The 23,658-nt window shown below is 41.9% G+C and overlaps 1 protein-coding gene across 6 annotated transcripts in view; it reads right to left on the bottom strand.

The window, feature by feature from the left end:
• nr1h3 (nuclear receptor subfamily 1, group H, member 3) overlaps positions 1–21,425 on the bottom strand; it is a 29,138-nt gene extending 7,713 nt beyond the window's left edge. Inside the window, exons 1-4 of one of the 6 annotated variants that reach the window (XM_015953903.3) lie at positions 21,322–21,425; positions 16,804–16,925; positions 13,732–13,814; positions 12,501–12,743 (exon numbers count right to left, since the gene is read on the bottom strand). In XM_015953903.3, coding sequence (XP_015809389.1) covers positions 12,501–12,743; positions 13,732–13,774 — 286 coding nt within the window. In that variant the 5' untranslated portion in view covers positions 13,775–13,814; positions 16,804–16,925; positions 21,322–21,425. Of the gene's footprint in view, positions 1–12,500; positions 12,744–13,731; positions 13,815–16,764; positions 17,005–18,200; positions 18,320–21,303 lie in introns of those variants that run through there. The other 5 variants (XM_015953902.3, XM_070554910.1, XM_054732249.2 and 2 more) reach the window with 5 other exon arrangements.
• Between the last annotated feature and the right edge of the window lie 2,233 nt (positions 21,426–23,658).

The raw sequence follows: 23,658 nt of genomic DNA, 5'->3' as shown, positions 1-23,658 counted from the left end.
TGCTGAAGAGAACGGTACAGAACCAAATTATTTTATTATTTAGCTGCGCGTTCTCCTGTCCTCCGGGCCACCCACACACCTACACACCCACACCCACACACACGGGACTGTCTCAGCTGCTATTTTCGTTAAGGAGTGGGCACGTACAGCATGCGCGCCTTGTGCACGAGCCTACTATTGAAGCTGCCGTTACGCTTTTGGCCTGAGGGGGCAATCGCGAGCATAAAAATTCAAAACTCCGTAAAGTCCCTTTAATGCAGTAAATCAATGTGCTGCTTTGGAGGTTGAGAAAAATACTCTGAAGACTGATTTCTTATCAAACACAAGGTGCGAGAGCGGGAGTGGGAGATTACTGAATTAAAATCACAGATTTCTGAGCTCACTAGAGGAAGAAGGGGGAATCCCTTCAACCCTCCTGGATCCACCTGCCCCTCCTGCTGCCGGTGCGTCTGGAGTGGTTGTGCTGGCTCCCCAGCCGACTGCACCACACCCACCTTCTCCAGCACCACTGCCCCCTTCTGGTGGTGTGGCTGTGCCGGCTCTCCAGCCGACTGCACCACCCCCACCTCCTCCAGCACAACTGCCCCCATCCGGTGGTGCGGCTGAACTGGCTGCCCAGCCAGCTCAACCACACCCACCGTACCCAACTGCTGCACCTGCCGGTGCTGCTGCGGTGATTGTACCAGCTTTCCAACAAGCTCAACAACACCCTCCTGCTGTTGAGCAACATTATCTACCAGCTGCTGCGATGTCCGCACCAGCTTTCCAGCCAGCCCAACCACATTCACCTGTGACCATGGCTGACATCTATAGGATGTCTCGCAGTGACAAAAGAGTTAATTCTCGACCAGGTAATTCATACCCAGTTGATACATATCTTAGGGACCTTTGACACCATTTTCCGAGATCTCCTAGAGTAACTCTCGAGGACAAGATCTTTCTGATAAGATTAACCTCCGATACAATGGGTTCATTCATTGATCGCCAGCATGATGTGATTGCAAATGATTACGACCAGCTAGAAGCTGCAATTCGAAGAGAATACACTTACGATGCTAAAGAAGCTGGTTTAAGGTTAGCTCTGTTAGTCAAACAAGGTCGTAATGAAGACCCACAAGCTTTCTACCTATGCCTCTTCGACATGTACTTTGGTTCAGAATGCAAGAAGGGGATGGAAGATGACAAAGGCTTTAAAGAGCTCTTCCTTGATAATTTGCATCCTCAGTACTGTCCCTATAAGGGCGCGGAAGATCTTCAAGTCAAAACTATGGACGATCTCTGGAAGATGGCAAGTTATTGCTTCAGGCGGTTCAAAGAGTCCAGTAAGTCTAAGAACACCCCTTCGGTCCTGGCGGTGGAGGCAGATCCCTCCACGCTAGATCCCTCTACGCTGCGACTCGAAGGGACTAAATCAGCAACTGGTAAAGCCAAGAACCGCAAACCTGGTGCTAAATTAAAGGCCCAGAACTCCTATAACAACTCCAAGCCGCAAGGCTTTCCCACTAACAGGTCTCAGAGTTTTGCAAGAGCCCGGGACCCCCCACAGGCCGGTGAGGGGGACCCTTAAGCCTGATTCATGCTTCTCCATCAGCTCCGCAAGGGACAGACACGCACGGATTGACGGAAGCGTTTTGCTCTCGTGCTTCTCCGTCTCCTGGGGAGTGTTGCAAAGCAATTCCCCGGCAGGACAACAGAGGGCGTAGCGCTGTTCTGTGGTATCCTGTCATGAATCCGGTCCAAGATAGTGTGTTTATATTGTGTTTTTTTGTATATAAGAGACTTTTTAACATAGACAAATTTGTCTCTCATCCTCCTCCACCTCTTCATGCGCTCCCCACCTCTAAACCCACGTTTCTTGTCATTTCCGTCCACAAATAAAATGCTTGCTGCGCATCTTTTCACTCCTCCAGTCACGGGGGAATTAAACGTTCATGTTTTTTGTTTTTTCGCGAGGTATTCTTCAAGCTGCTCCGTGTCTGCCGCTAGTTATCCTCGGCTCTCTTTATGTTTTTGAGGGCGTAATGCCGGCGGTGTAGACGACAGCGGCGTCCTGACCAATCATAAGCTTGCGTTGTCCGTCTCGACTGACGGATGTTTAGAAAAGAGAGCTCGACTCCGTCCGTCCTTGCGGAGCTCTCCGGCAGGCCCGCAAGGACGTTGTGTGTCTCTGCACTGACGCAGACGGAGAAGCATGAATCAGGCTTTAGTCAGCATGACTTGGTCGTGAGAAACATCGTGTTTCTTTTAGAAAAAGGGGGTCCGTCATACTCCTCTTGGAGACAATAGCCTCGCTCAGGCGAGCGCCAATCTTCTTCTGATCGGTACTCACCGCGTCGTGGCCGCAGAGACTACAGTCCTGCCTCAAGACCGAGAGCTGATTCTAGGAGCTATTCTCTTGAAGCAGCTCGCACCGCACTGACTGCTGCACTTCGGTCACTCCTTCAAAAACCATCGGCAGGTGAGTCGGTTCTGTCCATCTCTTTGGCAGACCCTCCTCCACCTCCTGAACCAGCATGTGACTTGGTCCTAGAAGCAGGTCCTGCAGAGGCGAAGCCTGCCTCAACGGGGCGTCCGCTGACACCTGAGACCTCGGCAAGGTCTGGTGTGGTCGCTTCCGTCAGCTCTGGTTCTCTAGCACCCAAAGAACCTGCCACCAAACCTGGCGAGCCTAGCTCACCAATCAGACTTCCACTAAGGTTTCTCTGCAAAATCATCCGTGAGGGTCCTAATGAAAAACCTCACATTCCGGTAACCCTGGAGGAGGCGCTTGACTGTGAGGGCATCATGGACTCCGGTTCAGATTTCACCATCATGTCCAGCTCTCTCTGGGAGCAGGTCTGCATGGTTGCAGCTGCACAGGGTCACGTCCTGCGCTGTGAACATCCATCCTTTCTCTTCAGGTCAAATTACCTTGTCGAACGTGGTGTTCCTCAACTTTACAGTGGGAGACATGTCCGTGAGCCATCCAGTGTTTGTAGCTAATGTCAAAGCTTTTCCTTTCTTGTTGGGAGGGGACCTGCTCCAACGCTTTAAGGCTGTCATTTCACTCGGTGATTGGACACTCTGAACTCTGCTGACTCAACCGATGCCCTTGGCATCTCTTGAGGACCTCATTCCCTCTTTAGGCGTTGTTAACCACAACGGCGGCGCCAGTCTGACCAGTCGATCCAGTATCTCAGAGGTCAGTGACATCCATAGTGTCTGCGTTGTCTCTGCAGCAGGACCACTTCACCCTGTGGTGGGAAAACCACCTACCCTAGGAGGAGTTGGCGGTTGCAGCGATACACCACCTGAGACTCCGCACCCTGCGGTGAGAACACCTCCTGCCAAAAGGGGAATGGATGGTGGCGCTGATACTCTGGCTGAAGCCCACCACCTGCCGAAGGATGGGCTGATGACATCACTAACCCTACTGCACTACAGCTGGCGCTGGTGACCTCTAGCCCCGAGGTTGGTGACTCACCTACCAAAGGGGAGGTTGAATGACGCCCTGTTCCACTACTGGCTGACCCTGATCTCTCTGACTGCACCTGCGCGTCGACTGAGGGCCCTCCAGAGCACTCACCTGCGCCGAACCCTCGCAAGGCCGTGCAAGTCTACAATCTAAAACATTCTGGATTTCCATTTTCAGCTCTGACAAAATATGTTTTGTTAATCGCGTGCATCGGTCTGATATCGACCACAGCTGAGATTCATTCTCAGCCTCCTCTAACGTGTCTGTACGAACCTGGGCCCTCTTCGGGTATCACACTCCGAGACCGCCCAGGTCTATTAATGACTAACTATTGTCTATTCACACAAAAGATTTTCGTTAAATTCGACCCCGCTATGGCGTGTACTGATAAGATGACGAATGCCTTGGGCAATCTCTCGGAAACAAGGGCTCACTGGACTAGTACCCTGACGCAGCATGCAGAAGCTGACATCAGTCACATACTAATCCAGGCGCTTAAATTCACGGATTTAAGCAGTGATCTTTCCGGTACCAGCATTAGGCCGAAGCGTTTCCTAGAACTTTTCTCAGTAGCCAATACAATTGGCTCTCTTTTAAATTTCAGATTCTCTTCAGTCAACTCGATCGAGATTAACACAGTTCGTTAACACATTGATGAGCTTAACAGAGAATATCCTGCTCTGCGTAACCGGTACTGCAGCGGCGGCGTGCCTTTAGACAGCTGGGCATGTCTGAACAACAGACTATGGTGGTACTCAACACTCATAGCGACATTATGCGTAAAACAACTTACGCTGTGAACGAATTACGTTCTTTTGTGGATGCTGATTATGCTCATACACAGATGCTGACCACTTGCCTGTCCGACTATGGTTGGGATGTGAGCGCTTCGATGGACACCCTCCTCATGGGGAGGATCCCTCCGTACCTCGTGTCCCTGGTCATGGTCAGGTCTGCAATCGCTCGAGTGACATCGAAGGACCCGATGGCCCTTCAGACTCACTTGGCTTTCTCATTGGGCAGTGCTATCCCTTTAAGTGTCAATCCAGATGCTAGAGAGCTAGCTTTCATCATCAACTTACCTATTGTATCTCCAGATGACATCTATGGATTAAAAGATGTGGTAACTGGGTTGACGACACTCATGTCAGGTTACATACGCCTCCTGTTGTGGCGTTCCATGAGGGCATGCCGCACATCCGGTTGGTTCCAGATCTGCGTGTGTTTTGCTCACACATGGCCTACACTTCTTGTGTCCAGGCACACCTTTTCTGCGTGGTGGAGCCACTGGTGTGTGTGGCATTGATGAGTTGTCGGGTAATTCTAAGTGTCCTATGACTGTGACTCCACGTTCGCATGTGGTTCAAACTACTGCTGCTGTTGTTGGTGAACGTTGGTTAGTTAATACCCCTGCTCGTGAAGCGGATGTTTTCTATGAGCGTCATGGTATGTCCACACGTGTTGTGCTTCTGTCTCAAACCCTATGGGTGACAGTTCCACATAGTGCTACGGTCCATGTAGGTGAGGTCTCTCTATATTACTTGGATCCTAGTGAGCATAAGTCTGTTGTGGAGTTTTTGCCTTTTTATGATAACATCTCCTTTGCTCTTTCTCCAGCTACGGTGGATCGTGTTACGTTCAGTGGTCCGACCATGGTCCGGGTTGGTGCATTAAACAGGGTGCTGCGTGAGTTGTCGGCAGATCCCGGTCTCAGGTTTCAACCAGTGTCTTACTCCTGGTCCTCGGCTTATTCTGTCGTGTTAGTCACTGCATGCCTAAACCTTTGTCTTTGGGGTTGTCATTTTTCCTGTTCCGTCACTTCTCCGCACAGTTGACCTCTCTAGGGGACTCGGACCGCCACGTGGGGGGCCGCTTATCTCGAGCTCTCGTACCGGTTGTTCGTGAAGCACCGGCTGCCCAGGTGCCTCCGCCAGCGCCGCTGGTCCATCTGCACCCCCTGTGCCTTCAGCTAGGCCTTCAACATCGCAAGTGGGGTGATCTCTATTGTCCAGACTCATCAGTCCAATCGTACCCTATTTCAGGTTACACAAGTGTGTTTGTGTGTGTGCATGGTTGTATTTCCTGTCTATACATGACATGCAGACTTGGAGTGACTTGGGATGGTCAAGCTGTGGATTCCTGGAGTCCTGTAATGGTTAAGTCTTAACAGTAAAAGGGAGTATTCCACAACTTGTTATGTTATCCAACTTTTTTTTATTTTTATCTACTAATCTATAATTCCTTATGGGGTACATTCACATATAGGTTTGATTACTAACAACAATGATTTACATTTTTAGTGTTTCTTCTTTATATTACTAGGAATTACATTATTAATTATTTTAGATATATTCACAGATATACATTTCTGCATGATTTTATTGCAGCTGATTACTTTCGTGATTTCTATTATAATCAATTTTGTTTTGATTTTTACCAATCATGGGCTACAGATTACTTTGCCCTCCTGTTTTGATAACATTTTTGCACAGTGGAGTTGATTTTCCCTTACATATATTAAAGGGTTGAATTCATTTTGTTCTTTTTGCAACACTTTTCCAGTACACATAGTTTACTGCATTTCATTTCCTACACCTGAACTCCGTTCACATAATTTGCTTCACATAGCACATATAGTGCTAGGTATATTTTTCTTTATTATTTTGCATCAGACGTCTATCCGTGTGTGTCTACATTGAAGTGCCCTGTGTCTGCTCTTCTCTCCTGAGCTTCGCCATTGGTCTTTGCTTCCTGGGAGGACCTCTCTACACCATCGCCTGATTCGGCTGCCTGCTGCCTGAGGGTCCGGCTCGCTTGAGTCTGGACGTCCTGTGGTTCCTGCCGAGGTTGTGGGAGCTTTCCGGTTCGCCTGGGACCTGGTCCGGTCCCTACTTCTCTTCTTCCTACCTGTGGACTATGCTGTGTGGGAACACAGAGCTCATTTATCCTTTTTGAAAGAATCACTTCAAGGAATTACAAATGATCAATTGCAGTTGAAATTCTTCCCGTCACGGGGATATACAAATGATCTACGGATTGTTGACTTAATCACTTCTTAAAGACATGATCCGTGACTGTTCATCGGCGTGGGGAATGCTTCCTCACTCCTTCTGCCTTCAACTGGGACATGACATCTGCTATTCCTCGACGGAGTCCTTTGGGCCTCTGGGACGTTACAACACCAGGTGGTTTCTTTCGGACCACAGTGACCTTGTAAAAGGTGGGAGATGTAACGTCACGAAATGGCCTGATTTTGAGATCCCACAGGTCAGATCCACAGCCAGGTCAACTTACCCCTGGCTATGACACAAGTTACAATATTTTCCCCTCACAGGAGACTGGAAGTCTGCACGTAGTCCCTTTAATCAGAGCCTGCCTTCCTCACACCAACTGGACTGCAGCTCTGAGAGATAATAAAAGATAAACAATAGCATTCTCTTCTCCAAGGTCCTACACAGAGAAACTTTTTTAAATGAACTCCTTTATTCCCAGAAGAAAGAAGGTTTTATAATTATATACAATGAAATGTTCATTGATCTGTGATTAATGATATATGCTTAGCATGTTTACTGGATGAGGTCATCACCATTTGCACTCATACAAGACAGAGTAAAGTTAAACTAACGCATGACACATAGTGTCCAGATCGAAGAGGGTGTGTTCTGAGATTCTTGGTAACATCTCTCCAACTTGTCAGCCCCTGATTGGCTGGCCAAATTCACAACATCAATCCTTAAAACTTGTCCCTCTGGGTTTTTTTTTCCTCAGTAGAGTTCAAACAGTTCAACAGTTCGAGGGTTCTAGAGAAAAGCTTCAGACTGGCCATCTGAGCAAAGCTTCTTTAACCCACAAAGATTTTGAGACATTGTCAAAACTCTTTAACCTTTTTTGCACCTGCGATGCTGAGAACAACAAGATAGTACCTGCAGTGCAAAGCTAACGCAAACTTCTTCAGAGTTACTTTTAAGACGCTCTGTTTCATCTATCGTTGTGACCCGGAGACATCTCAGGACTGACTGGGTCGCATCGAGGTTTTTCTATGAACCAAGTGCTGTGGGGTCGTCGGCTCCTTGACATCTCGGATCCAAATGGGGGTCTCCAGAACGGGTGAGGTAGAACACAGCGAGATAGCATCTGTATGTGGTTTTGATGATAACAACTTTCTAGCTTATTTGCAAACCAAATTCTTTCCATCCAGAACTCCAATTTCTGAGATAGAGACTCTGAATACATTATATTCGCACATAAGTTCCAGACACCATCCTTTAGTTCCATCCACTCACAGTATAATTGTTTAACCAATTTATTAAGTCTTGTTTGTAAAATAAATTCTTAAATTTTTATAAACCTGACTGTTTCTTGAATCAAACGAAGAGTGTATGATCCCTTAATGAATAAAAGAATCCTAGAATCTTCTGACTAAAACAAATAAAGACCAGGCAAGGTGATATTCTATATTTAAATAGAGTATTAAAGCTTATTGGTCTCATGTAGTGTTAATAATATAAATAGCTCTTAAAACAATTTACTTAACCCAAAATACTAATTATCTAACATTACAAGGGAAAGGATTCTTTGGTCATCCACCACAGTTGTTTTCCGTGGTCTTCCGGGTTTTTGGTGTTGCTGAGTGCGTTCCTTCTTTTTGAGAATGTTCCAAACTGTTGTTTAGGCCACGCCTAATGTTTGTGCTATCTCTCTGAAAGGTTTCTTTTGTTTTTTCAGCCTAATGATGGCTTGCTTCACTGATAGTGACAGCTCTTTGGATCTCATCTTGACAGTTGACAGCAACAGATTCCAAATGCAAATAGCACACTTGAAATGAACTCTGGACCTTTTATCTGCTCAGTGTAATTGGGATAATGAGGGAATAACACACACCTGGCCATGGAACAGCTGAGAAGCCAATTGTCCCATTATTTTTGGTCCCTTAACAAGTGGGAGGCACATATGCAAACTGTTGTAATTCCTACACCGTTCACCTGATTTGGATGTAATTACCCTCAAATAAAAGCTTAAGAGTCTGCAGTTAAAGCACATCTTGTTCATTTCATTTGATATCCATTGTGGTGGTGTATAGAGCCAAAAATGTTAGCATTGTGTCAATGTCCCATTATTTATGGACCTGACTGTATGTTTGCACAAAGAGAAGCTGTAAGCAGCACAGTGTTCACCAGCCTATAAATTCCTCTCAGTGAGTAGAACACAAACACTGCCAACCATTCAACTGGGATAACGATCATTTTTGTCTAATTATATGTATATTAAACCAAGCTTAAGTATCACAAAGTAGCTGAAGATGTTGCCTTAAACTGCTAATAGACATACTTTTAGCAGAATGTTTCATCTCCTTTTTGCTGAACCCAGACATGATGACTGCTGAGTATTTCCAGTTGTGAGTGCGTATCGTGCAGAGAATACCCTGCTGTGCAGTACATGTGTGAATGTGAAACTGTGGACAAGTCGGGACACAGGACAGCTACAGATGGGTCACAGTGAGCAACATGAAGCATCATTAAAAAGTAAAATAAGAGACGGTCATGGCTGAGATTATGACAAGACTAACAAAACAACTGGTTTGTCTTGTCAGCAAAAGCTGTCCGTCCAGTTGTTTTAAGAATGCTGTCATAACTGTAGCGTGATGAATTGTCCACTTCTGACCTAAAAGGCCCTGCTCTGCTTTGCTCTGCTCAAAGCAAAACCAGACGTTTCTGACAAGAACTAATCTGCATGAGATATTGCTCAAGGTCTCATGCTCTGCTTCTAAACTGTTTCTTATTTTCCAGCTCAAGAGAAGAAGAAGACGAACACTTTCTTTTCAATAAATCAGAAGAACTCTATTTTTAATAAGCTAATCAAACTAAGTGTTGGTCCAATAATAAAATGTGAACCAATCTGTGAAATGACAATGTTTATGTTCAGTAGTATTTTAATAAGTAATACAACTTTAAACTAGCTGCACTAGACATTATCATCCACGTAATGCTTAAAGTCACATGACACATTTTCTTTTTCTGATCCAATCAATCAATCAATCAATCAATCAAATTTTATTTCTAAAGCGCTTTTCAAACAAAGTGTTATTCAAAGTGCTTTACAAAATGACCCGATTCCCATAACAGGTTAAAAACATTAACAAACATATGCAATCACACGCACACACACACACACACACACACACACACACGAGTCAAAATTATATTAGGCTGAGTCCAGATGAGCCAAGTATGGTAACGCAAGGAAACGCCATCAGAGGAGCCGTCTGTCCCGGCAGCATCAGGTCTTCCACACTAAGTCAGGGCGCTCAGTGGAGGGGGAGCATAGACCCCCCACCTATAGAGCGCCCAGGAAGCTACAGTCGACCACCGCTCCCGGGGCAGAGGGCCCCCACAGAGGAAAACACTGGATTAAAATGAGTAAAAATGTAATAAAAGAGCTAATATAAATGACAACAATTAAAAAATAAGTAATAAATAAAATCATAGACAGTAAAATAATAATTTAAATAATAAAACTGTGCTAAAATATAGTCATATAGAACATGCAAAGCAAGTAATAAAATATAATCATGTAAAACGAGAAATAAAACTGTAGTAAATATTTAGATAAAAGCTAACCTAAAAAGATGGGTCTTGAGTCTTGACTTAAAAACATGAACGTTCTCTGCGGCCCTGAGGTCCTCTGGCAGCTCGTTCCAGAGGCGAGGGCCATAACACTGGAAGGACGCCTCGCCGTGAGTTTGTGTCCTGACTTTAGGGATGACCAGGAGACGCCTGCCAGAGGAGCGCAGAGTCCGCGAGGGTTCATATTGTAAAAGCAGTTCTGATAGATAAGAAGGCCCAAGACCGTTAAGACACTTAAAAACCATTAGAAGAACCTTAAAATTGATCCTGAAACATACGGGGAGCCAATGCAATGATTCTAAAACTGGCGAGGCGTGGTTTTGTTGGTGCTTGGTAAATCCCCTCTGGTTGTCCTTTTTTTGATTCAACCGTAAATCAAAACATCCAAATTATAAAACTATGCCCACGTCATCTTAACTTCAGTTCATAGCATTCTGGAGAAGTCGTCAGTGTGGCCAATCCGTAACTTTCCTCTTAAAGCCGAAAGAACCTAACGACAAGCTGGATTAAATCTGTTGCATGTTCCACCCGCTGCAACGGTTCCTTTCAGAATAAAAGCTGAACCATCACGACCCCTTGCAGGGTCTTGCTAGATGCCAATAAAACTGTCGTGACCTGGAAGTATCTCAAGACTGATCTGGTCGGCAACCGCTGCTTATCTACAGGCTTCGGTTCCAGAGGAGGTCAAGCTGGACCTCGACATTCCTGATCTAACGGGGACTTCCGCCAAAGGTACGTAGACCGACAGAATGGCGTCTCAATGTGTGTTATAAATCTCCAAACCAAAGCTTAGAGTGAAACATCATCTTCACTCCCATCAGAACTAATCGTTTCTCCGGATTTGCTGGTTCTGAACATACTTCACACATACACCATCCTCAGTCTTACTTCACCTTAATTACAGCATACACCTAGTGTGTAAAGTTAGTCTTGTTTAGGGCTGAAATGATTCCTCGAGTATCTCGAATAATTCGAGTACAAAAAAATCCTCGAGTCAAATTCTCTGCCTCGAGGCTTCGTTTAATTCATGTTTAATTAATTCATGGCTTTGCAATCACCCGGGGTCATGTTTCACCCGGACCGAAATAAATGACGCACATACATACTGCACTGAATGCACACGCGAGTAGCGAATGTAACTTAACTTTCGAAAAAAAAAACTTAACTTTCTCTTAAGCCATGGCGGACAACGTGGACCCCGGTGGAGTGCGAAAAAGACAGAAAATGTCAAAGGTGTGGGACCATTTTTCACGCCGTAAGGCGGAAAACGTAGTCCAGTGTAAATACTGTAAAATGGATTTAGCCTACCACAACACCACATCCTCCATGCCTGACCAGGAAACATCCACATGTAAATGTCTCTTCTGCAAGTGGACTCGGAGCCTCTACAAGATAATGTACTTTAGCCTGTATTTCTATATATTCTGCGGACACTGCGACTTTTTCGTTTGTAGCACTCAGTTTCAGCTCACACCGTACGTCTGGTAGCAACACGTCGGACTTAAAATGTGCTAAAAATAGCAGTTTTTACAACACGTGGGACTTTTTACTGTGTTGTTTGTTGATGTCCGTTGTCCCTCTGGATTGCTGCAGGAGGACACAGTTATTTATGAGAGTGACGGAGGAAAACGAAAGAAAGTAAATAAATGTTGTGTGATCAGTATAACTTGACATAACCACGGCAAACATGCTTTCTCGACAATCCTTGTTAGTGTGAGGCAAAAAAAGTGTAGAAATTAAAACGGACGTGTGTTAATAGGGAAATAGCTGGTGAGCCATGTTTGCGCATACGCCGTGAGCGGTTCTGGTGTTGTTTGGGCCGCAGCCGCTCGCATTTGTTTACTGTGAAGTAAAGTTGAAGTGCTGAAGTTTTGAAAACTAATTTTGAATAAAACTTGAAGAATAACTGGCAATTGCTCATTTTAAGAGGCCTTTCATATTTTATAACATGCTGTTTGATATAATGGTTTACAAACGCAAAAGGGTAATTTATTAGAGTACTCGATTAATTGATAGAATATTCGATAGAGTACTCGATTACAAAAATATTCGATAGCTGCAGCCCTAGTCTTGTTTAATTTGTTTAGCAATAAATCTTTAAACTTTTAAACCTGACTAACTCCCTTTCCTTGAAGTTAATACGAAGTGTTGCTCAATCCCTGCAATAAAAAGATCCGATTTTCTGGTTAAATTTACTCAAAGATCCATTAAGGTGACATTTCATATCTGGTGATATTTCACATTTTATGGTTTCTAATTAAATGTAAGAACATCTTCTCTACATAACTGATCTGGGCTCAGAATAGTCAGGCCAACATTTTTAGGTTTCATGGCTGTTTTTCCCTCCAAAATGTAGTAGAGCCGTATTTTAACAGTTTATCACTTCACCACGAGAGAACTTCCTGTTGGTACTTTCTGCTCACCTAAGCTGCCAGATGCATCGTTTGCAGATGGATCCACTTTTATGTCACATAGCTCCACTGGCAGAGGGCTGCTCATGTCGGTCAGCGATGGGCCGTTGTGTGAGGGGACGGGGAAGTCATTTGGCTGGGGGAGGGGGGTCAGTGACAGCTGGCCATCGGGCTTGATTGTAGCACTTCCATTGCTCTCCTCAACCATGCAGTCCAGCTGCAGCTCAGAGGCCCCGTGGAACACCTTACTTTCATCTGAACGAGGAGAAACAAACGTGTTCAGAACAAAGAACTATTGTTCAACCGTGCTTCCACTCACCCTTGTCTGTTTTAACAGGTGGCCAGGGTAAATACTTCACAAATGGACAGAATATCATACAAAATAAAAGAATAGAGAGCAGCTTTGAATTTCTAAAAGAACTCTTTCTTTAGGGACTTCTTATCAACGTTTCATTTATGGATGTTTATGTAACACCCATTCAAAGATTTTACTGTTAGAAATGTTGAGGTGCGTTTCTGTGTGAAGGTTATAAATTATAATGATTAACATCATCTTTACATGTTGTAGATGAAACATAGCTTGTCTGAATGGACCCAACTCCAAGAGAAGTTGCTATCTCCTAAAAATCAGAAGCTCAAACGAACACTTTTATAAACCTTTAGATTGGCATCAAACAGGGATGCACCGATACTGATACTGGTATCGGTGCCGATACCAATACCAATACCAGTGTTGGTATCGGTAAAAGTTAACCGATACCAGGAACCGATACCAATGCAGTTGCTTGAAAATGGCTTCACTGTAACTTGTCATTTCTGTTCACCTAATATTTTAGTCTTGTGATGATTTCCATTCATATATTTTACTTTTTATCTACCTCACAGTCTTTTCCTGTTGAAAGAAGAGAAGAAAATGAAATCTGTATTCCAAATCTTTGCATTTTTTTGTGTGGTGGAAGTATCGGCATCGGTAATCGGCGTCGGCGAGTACTCAGATCCAAGCATCGGTATCGCACCGGTTTGGAAAAAAGAGGTATCGGTGCATCCCTAGTATCAAAGTCACGTTACACGTTTACTTTAGCACAAATCTGACATTCCTGAGAGGCTTGACCCCAGGATACACCAGAAACGTTACAAAAACTACTTTAAAAATCCAAATATATATTGTAAAAATGCACAAATGGGTTTTGGAAGAATATATCCTGTCAGTCTGATCTCTCAATATGAAAAATTCTTCTCTTACCATGACCAACATCTGGGATATCAGTCACAGACAACGTGGACATCTTCTGCACAGCAGCTTGTCATTACGAAATCAACGTGTACCTGTGGAATCAAATAATCTCATGAGACTTCATGGTAGCAGCATGTTTGTTTAACCTGAAAAGAAAAAAAATTGTTGTGATAAAAGTGATCAAATCTAGCAGAACTGGACCTCCACTGGACAGATGATTGGATCTTCAAGGTTAAGCAGGTGTTTCTGGAGTCTGAATGTGATTAACAGCTGGAGTTTTATTAGATAGTAAATGTTTTTTTTTTCTGTTAGCTTTTAAGAGGACAGTAGATTTCCAGAGAAGTGATGATATATGCAGACAACGAGCCTCGAACAGGTTCTGACTGAAAACAAAGATGTGACCCGCATCAATGATGGAGCTTTAATTGGGCTCATATGCAGCTTTTTGTTGTTCTTAGAAAGTTCTGAGACCATAAGTAGAGTTGGAGTGAATTTCAGATCCAGCTTGTATAAAAATCTGTAAACCAAAACCAACTGGATGTAAAAGCAGAAACGAAAGTCTGTCATGCGCCACAAGGAGACACATTTCAGGAAACTGATTCAGCAGACGCACAGGCATCATCTTCAGCCAAAGTTAACCAGCCAGTAGAGAATAAAGTTCACTTTGGAATAAAAATGCTGAATTATCTAGTTCTATTATAGAAACAATTAACAAAATTTTGAATAATTCATGATTCTGTTTATTAGCTTCATTTATAGAAATAAAAGTCCTCTGGAATCTGTTGTTTTAATGAATAATTAAATATGGATTACGAATGCACAATATATCAGCATCAATATCGGTATTGGCTGATGTTAGTCATTTTTTAACATATCGGTATCTGTCCGATAAATAAAACTGGGCCGATATTAACAACCGATACTTTTCCCCCCTTGTTTCCATTTGTTTATCTGCATTGTTTCCCTTACATAGGCATAGCCGTGGCGGCCCGCACGGCTGCAAGATCCCGTTTTATAGATTTTTTTTTTGCGCTGTTTCCCGAAGAAGCTGCGGGAACTACTCTGTTGTTGCTTGTGATCACAGCCGGCAGGCAGCAAGGAGGAGGAGGCAGGGCAGGGTGGTTACAGCTAGGGATGAGCCGCAGATAAAGCATTTTTGACAAATACGAGCATGAAACAAGTAAAACTCGTGAATATCTGTAATTGTGCTGAAGAAAAATCCTCATCGGGGAACTGACTGCCTTCACGCCCTGTGATTGGCCAGTCACATGGAGCGCATGCCCCTCCCTACACACAAAACTCTGCTCCGGCCCACGCACACACACAGACTGTAACAGATCTCTCTGTGCTTGCTTCACTGTTGCTCACGTTTCTTCAGTGCTCCCTAGGTTTTCTTCAGCTCGCCTCTTTTTCGCTTGAATATTTAAAGTTACTTTTTTCGTAACGTACGTGCATTTGACAAGACAGAGCTGAAAACAGCTCGTGCATGCGTCGGTCACTGCCTCCGCTCCGGTCGGGTTTTTAAAATTATTTTAACTCCCCCCCCCCCCCCCCCCCCCCTCTCTCTCACACACACAACACACATCAACATTGTTTTGTTTAACTGTGTGTGGGAAAAATGCCAACAACGTTAGCAAAAAATCAGTTTAATCAAATGCACTTAAATATTAATGTTCTGATTTTACTGAAAAACTTGTTCTGTAATAGTTTCTTTACTATTGTGATCAAAAATATTAATCTCAATTCTGAGGCTGCTCTGTAAATAGTTTTCAAATAAACAATACACATATCAACTTCTGATCATTCCATATCAATTTCAGATTTAAAATAAATATTGATGTAAACCACACCCACTAATTTCCAAATAATAAGGTGCATTCATCTGTGTATGTCCTTTGATCGGCATTAGTGATATTTTCAGCACCAGAACAATGAAGCAAAGAAACAGATTCCTGAGTTTATGTTAGTAATTTTATTTATTAGGTGCATCTGACCTGTTCTATTTTTCTCTGCAATGAGATCAAATCAGTGCTTCTATGGGTTGTCTCCTCTCTGCACTAGAAAAATGTACTTTATTATAATGTTCACTGTAATGCATCTTGATGTTCTTAACAAATAAATTAAATCAAAGATACTGGTCAATAATGCCAAATATGTACATTTGTGTATCAGTCATTTTTATACTGGCTTAAAAATACTTAATTAATTCTACTAAGCAGGGGTGTAGAATGTGTTTAACAGGGCCAGCCCAGTGGTGATCTTGGACCAAAATACAGGGGGCAGAAAGTCAAATACAGGGGGGGCAGAAGGAGATGTTTTTCCAGACGCCAAGAAAAATTCCCCCTGCAAATTGTGTCACTGAGAGTTTAAAACAAAAATTATTCTTGTGCAAATAATGGTGTATTCACCTTAAATACTAGTTATTAAAATGCAGCAGTTGCTGGATTGGTGCAGTTCAAAGTGGAATGTATCAAATAAAACAATATTAACATAAAGGTGAGATGCCAGTTTAACTAGTTAAAAATGTACAGAAGCTAAACTTTTGTCATCTCAAACTGTTGTACGGATATCATGTTTGTATATTTATCTCTAAACAAGTAAACAGGTCAGAAACCACGATGGAAAAATTTACCAGAAACTCCCCATCACACGGATGGGACCCTTCCACCTGCTTCAGCACACAAGGTCCAGGGGTGGAAAAACCTTCATGGCAATAAATAATAATAATAATAATAATAATAATAATAGGAACTAAAGTAGCACTAATCTCACAACTTTACAAAGAAGACAATAAAAATAAAGCAAGAAAAAAGATACAAAATTCTGTGTTCAAGGGAAACCCCGTAGTAAACCTGAAGGCGATAAAATAGCTGCTATGTGGGTGATGCAAGTTATTTTCCTGAGTAGTAACCATTTCAAACGGTCAAAGATAAAAACCCACGACATAAAAAGGAAACTAGCACTTTTGATACCACAAAGAGGAAGGTTGTAATGTTTCACGACTGTTTAGTCTTGGCTACAGCATCCAATGCTCAAACTGACCTGCAACAGTGATCATGTGGAAGCCAAGAGCGACCGTACCTCTGAAGCTGATTCACTGCCCATCCATCTTCCCCTGATGAGTCCACATCCTCGGACCGCCGACAGCTCTGCGTTGATGAAGGAGTATTTCGCCTGATGAGCCTTCCAGTGCGTCAGGATCCCTGTGAATTATTGTGCAGAAGTTTAATGACTCAGTATCTTAGAAAACAGTGAACAGAAAAAAGTCCCTTTCAACAACACCCTATGGGAGACGAGAGGAAAAACAGAGAGGGAGGAGACAGGGTGAAACAGGGAACACCAGAGGTTACTCTGGGTCATTTGTTCCACTCCAAACTCAGAACCACCGTGGTGCTAAACCCAAAATAATACCACCCAAATACAAAAATATTTCATGATCTGGCTTCAAATTATTGAAAAATAATTTATTATATTAATGAATGCGGTTCACTGATAGTAATCCTTACCTGTATGTTGTCTGAACTACTGTAAAAATTATATAAAATAAAGAGGAAAGAGGTTATTTGTGAAAAAGACTTGAGAAATTTCCTTAGATTAAAAGTGCAATATATTAGAAATCCTACTACAAATGTTCTATTATCTTCTAGAAAATAACAAAACCATACTGCAAACATATCCACCATCTAAGTAAAAGACTAGCGGGTGATATTGAAACTCGGAACATATTGAATGACTAGAGATCAATATGTCAAATATGTTCAAATGAGTCTCAGGTGTGATTTCTAAGTTAACCATTTAAAAGCAGCTCTAATCTATAGACAGCAGGTGTAATAATTAGCTTTACTGACTGAATTCACTCTCTCTGGCTGTAAAACATGTTTAACCCCTCGTGTTGTCCCCACCCTGATCTGGCTGGTAAGGTCCAATGTTCCCTGCATCTTATCGGTCATTCACCTTTGTCCGTGCGTCTGTTTTCATAAACCACTGGAAATGAAAGTAGCAACAAAATCAATAACATCTCCTAGGATCACCTGAAATGTACAAAACCTGATTTTGCCGTCTCATACTCCATCAGCAGATTAGAACCCAAATCAGACGTTTCCGTTTGACTAAAAGAATGGGAACGCTTCTCATCTGATATGTCTGCTGCTGATAAACAAGTTCACAACTCACTTAATGATGTAAGCAAATTAATCTGTTACAAAATTCCTTCATTCTGTTGGTTTTGAAGAACTGCAAATGCTGACAAATTCATTACGTTTTGGGTTTGGAGTTTTATGCAAAACATAGAACTGGAAATTTCACAGTCAACAACAACGGTGGGTGGTAGTCTGTGCAAGTCCCAGCGACAGAAATAAAACTGCATTTAGACCCAGAGAGGGAAAACATCAGCAAACAACTTGTTTGAAACAAGTATTGTCAGCAAGGCTGGGTGGGAAATCCTCAGTTTTCAGAGTAAAAGCGGATGCAGCTCTCACTTGAGAAGCAAAACAGAATTTCCACGTTCAGCAACAAACTTGGTTTGAAATGAAGATGTCAGTGATTTTAGGAACTAAGGTTTCCACTTGGTCATGTTCCCACGCACGCCCACCGATGGAAGAAGAAGTGGTTTCTTTACAGCTAGCAGGTCCACCCTGTTTCACACACACACACACACACACACACACACACACACACACACACACACACACACACACACACACACACACACACACACACACACACACACACACACACCTATCCTCAGGGCTGCACTTGATGAGATGGTGAAGAATTCTTTCTGGTCACCAAACAATAACAATAAAGATATGTCATTTTGCACCTAATAGCCACAAAAAATAAATAAATAAAAGGTCACATCAGCAAAATGAGCAAAAGATTTTTGCACCGAAATGTTTAAGAGCTTAAAGTAACACTAGGGAGTGTTAAACATAAGCTACTGCTTTCACTGGTTTCAGTGATTCTTGAGCCAGAAACTTGAGCAACTTCACGTTGGACAGCACTATGTGTCCCTCTGCTTACCAGAAACTGTTTTGTGGTTGGGGTAGGAACACTAGTGGAAGGTATCTACTAGGGCTGAATGATTAATTGCATATGCAATTAAATTGCGATGTGACAAAAGGAGATTTTCTAATCGCAAAGGCTGTGATTTGACTGGCAGCGTGTGGTTAGCACAATGCTAATATACATGAAGGAAAAACCCCATAGGGATGCCAATATTAATATCGCCGATTACATTCTTACAAATTAGGAACATGCCAAATTATTACATTTGGAGTCTAATAAAAAGTTAAAACTGCCACCAATCAAATAAGTACAGACATCTTATCTTCATATTTTTCAACATATGTGAATTTGATGATGTGGTATTTATAAAATCTGCTTTTGTTTGTTGTACAGCTTGATGACACAAAAGCTTGATGCATGACTCACACACCTCCATGCTTAAAGAGCAAGTCACCCCCTACCAGAGTATTACTCCACTCCCACTTCATGTTTGAAAAATGCAACAAATACTGTTGCCTTGCCAAGAGGGCGGAGCTGCTAACAATTACACGCACACACGGGCTCACCACATTGTGACATAATGTACCAGCTAACGTTCTAGGGTCCCTCTTAGTAGGGATGCAACGATACCACTTTTTTCCAAACCGATACGATACAGATACTTGGATCTGAGTACACGCCGATACCGATTACCAATACCGATACTTCTACCACACAAAAAAATGCAATGATTTGGAATACAGATTTTATTTTCTTCTCTGCTTTCAACAGGAAAAGACTGTGAGGTAGATAAAATATATGAATGGAAATCATCACAAGACTAAAATATTAGGTGAACAGAAATGACAAGTTACAGTGAAGCCATTTTCAAGCAACTGCATTGTATCGGTTAACTTTTACCGATACTGATACTGGTATTGGTATCGGCACCAATACCAGTATCGTATCGGTGCATCCCTACCTCTTAGCCAATAGCAATGACAGATTTTTATTCAAATGCAGTGCAGAGTTTTTACCTGACAACAGCACAACACTGACAGTTTTAGGCAGAAAATGAAAATGAACAAAAAGGCACTTAAGTGCTAAACTATTGACGACACGTGTCTGCAGCACGATTAGACATGCATTTATATAGTTTCTCAGGAAAAAAAGTGGATTTGGGGGTGACTTGCTCTTTAAGAGAAATCCCACTGCCTTTTTCTTCCAAACAAAATTGTTTGCTGCAACCAGTAAATTCAAATTTCTCCTATTCATATCCTAACTTCATAAATAATTTGAAAGCTTTAAATTATGAATTAAAACTTGAAGAAATAAAGTTAATATGGCTCAAAACTTAAAGGGAGTGACACATGAATGTCAGCACTGCATTAATTATACAAATGTTTTTAAAATAATACTTTAAATGGGATCTGTCAACACAATGACATGTATCTATTTCTGACCCTTCTTTATTTAGACTTTTTTTTCTTTTTACTGTTTAATGTGTAGTTTTCCACTGCTGCTTTACATCTACAATGTAAAATACTTTGTGTTGAACACGTAAAGGTGTTGATCTGAATGCAGTCAGACAAATTTAATGGATTTCGTTTCACTACAGACCTACTTTACACAAAGTATTGGTGATGTTTCATCCAAGACTCTCCATGCTTATGCAGACTGATTCAAACACTGAAGATGTTTATACGTTAGAATGTAAAAGGGAGAACTAAGTCACTACATCAGTTACCTAAAGGTCACAGGAAAAAAACGTTTTCTTTATTATTTCAATGCATTATTTTACTTTATGAGGTTAAATTTGTATTTACATCAAGCCTGGGTAAACATCAATGCATTCCCACGTTTGCTGTAACAGCTTCCTTAAACGTAGACTTCAGAGAGTAGATTATTAGATTATCATGAAGATTAAAGACGTATTTAAGAATTATAAACTTGTTGATGACTGCAACGCGCGATAAAATATGAAAAAGCTCTCTTTGCTTTTTTTAACCCACTTCTTAACTTCGCAAAACAGATACATGCACATTATTGCTGCTGAAACGGTTGTTGGTGACTACAAACATTAGCCTTTTTAAGTTATGATACTTTGGTAACTTTGGAGTTTAAAAATAAGCAAGGACAGTATTTACATTTATGTTAAAACGGTTCTTTAAAGAGAAATCTAAAGAACAAAAGGCACTTACATATTTTTTTTTCTATCAAGTAATCGCCTGTGGCGAATTTCGTGTCGTTTCTGACTAGATACTTACTGCTAGCATTAGCTGAGATAGTTATCCATTCTTGAGAAATTTAACTTACTACGTTTAAACAAACAAGCTAACTAGAGTTTAGGATCGATTCCTCAGCTACAGTTATCAATATTTAAATGCGTCAAGCGTTCGGTCATTAACTAGCAAACATCACTTGAAAAACAACTAACAGGATGTTCAAGTCAGATTAGCTTCATGGTCAATCCGCACAAGGCCAACAACAGCCCACACACGATATAAAACAAGTTTAACTTAGCCACTCGAGCTAATTTTACCGTCTGTGTTTCATGAACGTATTCGGAAATTTAAAAAAGCACTAATTATTTACTTGCCATACACTCCGCACCTGCGTGCCTTCTTGACTTTTACAGGGTTTTGTTACTCAGTGTGATTCCTGACAGCGGTTGTCGTTAGCTAGCGTAGTTTAGTCACGTGACCCTGCCTCAGGGTGTCTGCTGCCCTGCGCTTTGTCTGACAGGCGTTCACAAACCTAAGTTTGGCTTGTGGTGCGTAAGGATATTACACGATTAATTACAAACGACTGAAAATTTCTAAATTTTGCTACCGTCATTATTTTGGAAATATAATACTTCATATAGACATTCTGGGCTGCCAGTGCCAACTTCTGCAAGAATGTTGGATTGAGATTTATTTTTATTTCCTAACCCAGTCTACTGCATTACTTTTTTTTTATTTTTTTGAAAAAATATTTCATCCAATTTTGGGGAAGCTTTGGGGTCGCTACAAATACATCAACAAAGAAGTTTGACCCCCATTCCCCCGAAATACTAATTTTGATTTGTTGCTTCAAGGCAACATTGTACAGCAAAGGTAGTAAAACACCAAGTTGTTCTATGATGCATTTTATTAACACAACCAGCATTAAAAGATAAACAATAAATGAAAAATGTTAACATTTAATTGAACAGCAAAACATCAGAATACAACAAACATTTGATCAAGGATCTCTTGGGGTTTTGTTTTGTTCATTAAAATAATATGTTAAGCAAAATAAAATAATATGATAAAATAATATAAATTGATGAAACCTCTCAACCTCAGTCGGTTCCCATGTGGTCACTCAAAAGGGTTACAGAGCGGATGCCATACCACTTGACAGCATACAAGGTTTCTCTCGCCACGGCCATCTTCTCTTTGAATGCCCCACGTCCTGCTTTCTTCAGATCAGCATTGCTCTTCAGGTTCGCTCCAGGTAATATGTTGCCACGTACAGTGGCAGTGCAATGAATTCCCTGCTCAGTCAATGCGACTTTAAGAGGGACACTAGTGAACCACTTGTCAAAGAAGAGTTTGTAGTTCTCTTCCTTGGGTTTTTCCACTAGCTCCAACATCTGGTAGCTCAGGAGGTTGGTCAACTCTCCCAGTGTTAACCTCAACGTTGTGTGGTGTTCCATCAGATCCTGCCAAGATGAGAACTTTATACCCCCACTTATTTGGTTTTGATGGCAGGTACTGTTTTAACTTGTGTCTCCCCTTGAATGGAACCATCTGCTCATCTATGGTGAGCTTCTCACTCATTGGGATGGAGACCAGTTTGGAAGTCAGATAAATGATGTATTTTGTAGAAAGGATCCTCGTGCTCCTGTCCCTCGTTGTTGTTGACAAGGACAAACTTCTTGATGGCTTCCCATCTGTTCAGGGTCATTGCATCTGCTACTCTGGACAATCCAAAGAGGGAAATATAGACCACAATGCCAAAGAATTGCTCTAATTCATTTGTGGTAAGGTTTAGGGGCTTGTTGGGGTCACACTGAATTGCATACAAATTGGATTCCTCTACAATAACTTCAAGGATATCTTTAGAGAATAACTTTTTGAAGTATTGGGGGGGGGGGGGGGGGGGGGGGGGGACAGGATGTCATCAGCTTTTGGCAGCTGGCCCTGCCAGTCTGAATGATAAAGTTGTGTACTTTTCTCCATCTTGGAAGGAGAGACACTTAAGCCACTTTCATCTGAATCTACCTTTTCCTCACAGTCACTGTCTTGTGGCTGTTTGAAAAGAAAAAGAAAATTTTAGAAAGAAAAATTGCAACAGGAAGATTTGCACACATGTGCACACTCACACACACACACACACACACACACACACACACACACACACACACACACACACACACACACACTTTATCACCTGACCCCCGAGTTTCCGAGTGTCCCTCAAACCTGATTCAGTGATCCAGTCCTCCACCTCCTCACTGTCTCTTCCTGATAGATAGCTGTTTTCACTGTCTGAGGGAATATCCATTCCCTAGGATTCCTTCAGTAAAATGATTTTACATCCATGTCCTGTAATTATCAGTAGACAATAAAGTAAAAAAATTTTTTTTACAAAGATCATATAAATGCACATAAACACAAGTCTGCACTCATCACCAGTGCTCATGCATTATATTGCATGAAAAAATTAGCTATCTGCATAGTGTTGCCTTGAGCAAACAAATGAAAATGAACATTTTAGTGTATAAATAAAACTAAAAATGTATAAAAACTATTCTAATATACTTATTTACATATTCATGCACCAGAAAGTATTTTATATGTATATATTTCAACATATTTACATAATAGAATGATTTTTTTCTTACCTTCTAACAAAGGTGTTGCCCGTGTGGTGCAGCTTGCAGAAAGGGGATACTCGTACCCTAAATGAAAGACACACAAC

The sequence above is a fragment of the Nothobranchius furzeri genome, chromosome 9 (assembly GCF_043380555.1).
Source record: "Nothobranchius furzeri strain GRZ-AD chromosome 9, NfurGRZ-RIMD1, whole genome shotgun sequence".
NCBI lineage: Eukaryota > Metazoa > Chordata > Actinopteri > Cyprinodontiformes > Nothobranchiidae > Nothobranchius > Nothobranchius furzeri.
The sequence above is the reverse complement of the archived record's forward strand: the minus strand, read 5'-3'. Positions and strand labels throughout refer to the sequence as shown.